Here is a 5,000-nt window from a genome sequence, read left to right on the forward strand (position 1 = left end):
TACAGCCTTATTCCAAAATGGATTAAAATTCATTTTTTTCTAGGGATGCACCAAAATTTCGGCCACCGAAACATATCGGGCAAGAACAGCCTGCCGATAGGAAAAATTTAGCCTATACAGGTGCAGATACAGGAGACTGTGTGTACTACAGATGTGAGGGGGGGGGGGGGCGCGGAGAAAGGCAGGAGAGGAAGTGAATACAGTGACTGGCTGTCACTATATGGCAGTGCCGGGGTTTTTTTTTGTTCTTTATTATAACTCAGAAAATCAGCTGTCACTTTCCCCCCCAGCTAAAAGAAACAGTTTCCTTTTAGTTTATTTCCGGAGATAAAAGAACAGTTTCCTTTAGCTCTGGGTAAAGTGACAGTTAACTCTGTGAGCTATAGTGGAGAAAAAATAAATAAATAAATAAAAAGACGGAATTTGTATTTAAAAACTGGCACTGACCTATAGTGACAGCCAGTGAGGGAGCCTCTCTGTATACACTGCTCCTCTTCTGCTCCCTCCTTGTGCACACATTGCCCCCTCCCCCCTACAAAGAGGACATTCACTATATCCGCTCTCCCCGGACCCCGCATTCACTATATCCGCTCTCCCCGGACCCCGCATTCACTATATCCGCTCTCCCCGGACCCCGCATTCACTATATCCGCTCTCCCCGGACCCCGCATTCACTATATCCGCTCTCCCCGGACCCCGCATTCACTATATCCGCTCTCCCCGGACCCCGCATTCCCTATATCCGCTCTCCCCGGACCCCGCATTCACTATATCCGCTCTCCCCGGACCCCGCATTCACTATATCCGCTCTCCCCGGACCCCGCATTCACTATATCCGCTCTCCCCGGACCCCGCATTCACTATATCCGCTCTCCCCGGACCCCGCATTCACTATATCCGCTCTCCCCGGACCCCGCATTCACTATATCCGCTCTCCCCGGACCCCGCATTCACTATATCCGCTCTCCCCGGACCCCGCATTCACTATATCCGCTCTCCCCGGACCCCGCATTCACTATATCCGCTCTCCCCGGACCCCGCATTCACTATATCCGCTCTCCCCGGACCCCGCATTCACTATATCTGGTCTCCCACAGTACACAGAACAAGGAAATGCAATTATTTTAGTAAATATAAAATGGCTAAATACTTTTTCTCTTCAGCAGTATATAGCAGTCTTGTGATTTATATCAGTGCCCAGCAGAGCACTGGTTCATCTTGTAGGAGTTTTCATTCTCCTCTGATTGTCCTATGAGGCTGCATGACTCCTGACCCTCTGTCTGGACAGTGTGGATTGGCCCTGTGCTGATCACCCTCCCAAAGAAAAAAAAAAAAAAAATCTCTAGCAATACACACCAAACTGAGCATGCTCTGTACTATCAGCAGATGGATTGGGGACTGTGGAAGGGGAAGATCAAAGAGGACAGGATCAAACAGCCTTTTCACACAATGTGGAGGATTAACCCCTTAGGTCCCACAGTGAGTATAACAAGCATGCTTTCCTGCATCTACAGACTGATTGTACTGTGGGGGGTTCAGGAACACTTCAAGGTTTTATTGTGCAACTCCCCGAATCATTTCCCTTTACTCTGCACTTAAGTAACAAACACAATAATTAAAATGAAAGGGACACTAAAGTATTTTTTTTTTTTTTTTTTTTAATAGGTAATATTTACCTGCTCTGTGCAACAATATTCCACAGAAAGCGCAGTCTTCTGCTAGTCCTCCGCCATCACCTTCTTCCTACTCCCCCTCCTTGGCAAGCCGGGTGATACTGAAGTGCATTTCTGAGCTGGGCTGTGTGTTCATATATACACACACAGCGCCGCTAAGCCACATCCCCTCCTCACAGGAGCTTGACTGACAGCAGCAGCCATTGGCTCCGCCGCCCTCCCGTGAAAGAGGGATAGAGGGGGCTAGGAAAGAAAGGGGGTTTTTTCCCTTAATGCAGAGAATGCACTAAAGCAGTGGTCTCCAAGCTGCAGCCCTTTGATTGCCTTTACTTGGCTCTTGAGATATTATTCCTGCCAGTGACACCATCAATGGGGCGTAGTTCTTGCCACTGACACCAATAATGGGGCATATTTCCTGCCACTGACACCAATAATGGGGTGCTACTGTCACCAACGATGGGGCATAATTTCTGCGACTGATACCAACAATAGGGCGCTAACGACACCAACGATGAGTCATAATTCCTTCCACTGACACCAACAGTGAGGCACTACTGACACTAACGATGGGGCATAATTCCTGCGACTGACCCAAACAATGGGCCAAAATTCCTGCCACTGACCCCAACAATGGGCCAAAATTCCTGCCACTGACCCCAACAATGGGCCAAAATTCCTGCCACTGACCCCAACAATGGGCCAAAATTCCAGCCACTGACCCCAACAACGGGCCAAAATTCCTGCCACTGACCCCAACAATGGGCCAAAATTCCTGCCACTGACCCCAACAATGGGCCAAAATTCCTGCCACTGACCCCAACAATGGGCCAAAATTCCTGCCACTGACCCCAACAATGGACCAAAATTCCTGCCAGTGAGCCCAACAATGGGCCAAAATTCCTGCCAGTGACCCCAACAATGGGCCAAAATTCCTGCCACTGACCCCAACAATGGGCCAAAATTCCAGCCACTGACCCCAACAATGGGCCAAAATTCCAGCCACTGACCCCAACAATGGGCCAAAATTCCAGCCACTGACCCCAACAATGGGCCAAAATTCCAGCCACTGACCCCAACAATGGGCCAAAATTCCAGCCACTGACCCCAACAATGGGCCAAAATTCCAGCCACTGACCCCAACAATGGGCCAAAATTCCAGCCACTGACCCCAACAATGGGCCAAAATTCCAGCCACTGACCCCAACAATGGGCCAAAATTCCAGCCACTGACCCCAACAATGGGCCAAAATTCCAGCCACTGACCCCAACAATGGGCCAAAATTCCAGCCACTGACCCCAACAATGGGCCAAAATTCCAGCCACTGACCCCAACAATGGGCCAAAATTCCAGCCACTGACCCCAACAATGGGCCAAAATTCCAGCCACTGACCCCAACAATGGGCCAAAATTCCAGCCACTGACCCCAACAATGGGCCAAAATTCCAGCCACTGACCCCAACAACGGGCCAAAATTCCAGCCACTGACCCCAACAACGGGCCAAAATTCCAGCCACTGACCCAAACAACGGGCCAAAATTCCTGCCCCTGACCCCAACAACGGGCCAAAATTCCTGCCACTGACCCCAACAACGGGCCAAAATTCCTGCCACTGACCCCAACAACGGGCCAAAATTCCTGCCACTGACCCCAACAACGGGCCAAAATTCCTGCCACTGACCCCAACAACGGGCCAAAATTCCTGCCACTGACCCAAACAATGGGCCAAAATTCCTGCCACTGATACCAACAATAGGGTGCTACTGACACCAACGATGGGGCACAAGTCCTTCTATTCATCCCACTGACACCAACAACTTCTCCCCCTAATACCAAAGATCAGGCTCCCATTTTACTCCCACTGGGCACAGTCCAGCCCCCTAAAGTCTGAAGGATAGTAAACTGTCCTTTCTTTAGAAAGTTTGGAGATCCCTGCATTAAGGTAACAAACCTTTAGACTTTACACTTTGAAACAAAAACATTTCAGACAAGACGATGCAATTTTCTTACCTGCAATCATGGGGGAATCAGTACTGACGGGGGAATCCCTCCCATGGAGCTATTGTGTTCTGCCAGCAGAGAGTCTTCCATGCCAGCAGAATGCAATGATCACTGCTGGCGGTTATGGCTGCATGCAAATATTCTGACAGGCTGGCTGAAGTCAATCGATGGACTTCATGATCCAGACTGATGGATGGAATTTCGGCTGGCCCCTGATTCCTGATGGATGGAATCTCGGCTGGCCCCTGATTCCTGATGGATGGAATCTCGGCTGGCCCCTGATTCCTGATGGATGGAATCTCGGCTGGCCCGATTCCTGATGGATGGAATCTCGGCTGGCCCCCGATTCCTGATGGATGGAATCTCGGCTGGCCCCCGATTCCTGATGGATGGAATCTCGGCTGGCCCCTGATTCCTGATGGATGGAATCTCGGCTGGCCCCCGATTCCTGATGGATGGAATCTCGGCTGGCCCCCGATTCCTGATGGATGGAATCTCGGCTGGCCCCTGATTCCTGATGGATGGAATCTCGGCTGGCCCCCGATTCCTGATGGATGGAATCTCGGCTGGCCCCTGATTCCTGATGGATGGAATCTCGGCTGGCCCCTGATTCCTGATGGATGGAATCTCGGCTGGCCCCTGATTCCTGATGGATGGAATCTCGGCTGGCCCCCGATTCCTGATGGATGGAATCTCGGCTGGCCCCTGATTCCTGATGGATGGAATCTCGGCTGGCCCCCGATTCCTGATGGATGGAATCTCGGCTGGCCCCTGATTCCTGATGGATGGAATCTCGGCTGGCCCCTGATTCCTGATGGATGGAATCTCGGCTGGCCCCCGCAGAGATCCCATCCATCTATGGCCAGCTTTAATCGTTCTGATAATCTCACAGAGAGACCTCCACGCCGGTACTTCCAGCCAAGCCCCCATTACACGACATTCTTTCACACCACAATGACATGGCAAAGAAACATTGACATCGATCTGGTAAAAGGACAACAGAAATCCACTTCTAACAAAGAAAAGCAGTAAAAAGCTGAAAAGCTGTACCTCCTCCTCGCCGCTCACTTCCTCCTCTTCTCCTTCCTCCTCTTCATCGTCTTCCTCGCCCTCCTCGCCCGGCGGAACATCCTCGTCATAGTCATCCTCTGTGTGAGGGGGGCAGCCTCAGTCACAAACAGACTGGAGATGTGTGCAATTTAGTCTCCAGTCTGTGAGCCACAGACAGAGGGAGTAACAGAACATCAGCTAACACGAGAGCCTTTGCAGAGCGCCCAATAACTGAAGACACCAATTCACATTTCGTTCTTTCATGGAATTCATTCACT

The 5,000-nt window shown here is 50.9% G+C and overlaps 1 protein-coding gene across 2 annotated transcripts in view; it reads right to left on the reverse strand.

Annotated features, from left to right (window-relative positions):
• ANP32A (acidic nuclear phosphoprotein 32 family member A) overlaps window positions 1–5,000 on the reverse strand; it is a 73,533-nt gene that overhangs the window by 22,797 nt on the left and 45,736 nt on the right. For both annotated transcript variants that reach the window (XR_016308335.1, XM_089662072.1), the window contains exon 5: window positions 4,723–4,820. Coding sequence is in view for 1 of the 2 variants with exons in the window: in XM_089662072.1 (XP_089518198.1) it covers window positions 4,723–4,820 (98 nt within the window). In the remaining variant the exon portion in view is untranslated. The remainder of the gene's footprint in view (window positions 1–4,722; window positions 4,821–5,000) is intronic.

The sequence above is a fragment of the Staurois parvus genome, unplaced genomic scaffold (assembly GCF_062004578.1).
Source record: "Staurois parvus isolate SC_StPar_1 unplaced genomic scaffold, SC_StPar_1.0 ptg001422l, whole genome shotgun sequence".
NCBI lineage: Eukaryota > Metazoa > Chordata > Amphibia > Anura > Ranidae > Staurois > Staurois parvus.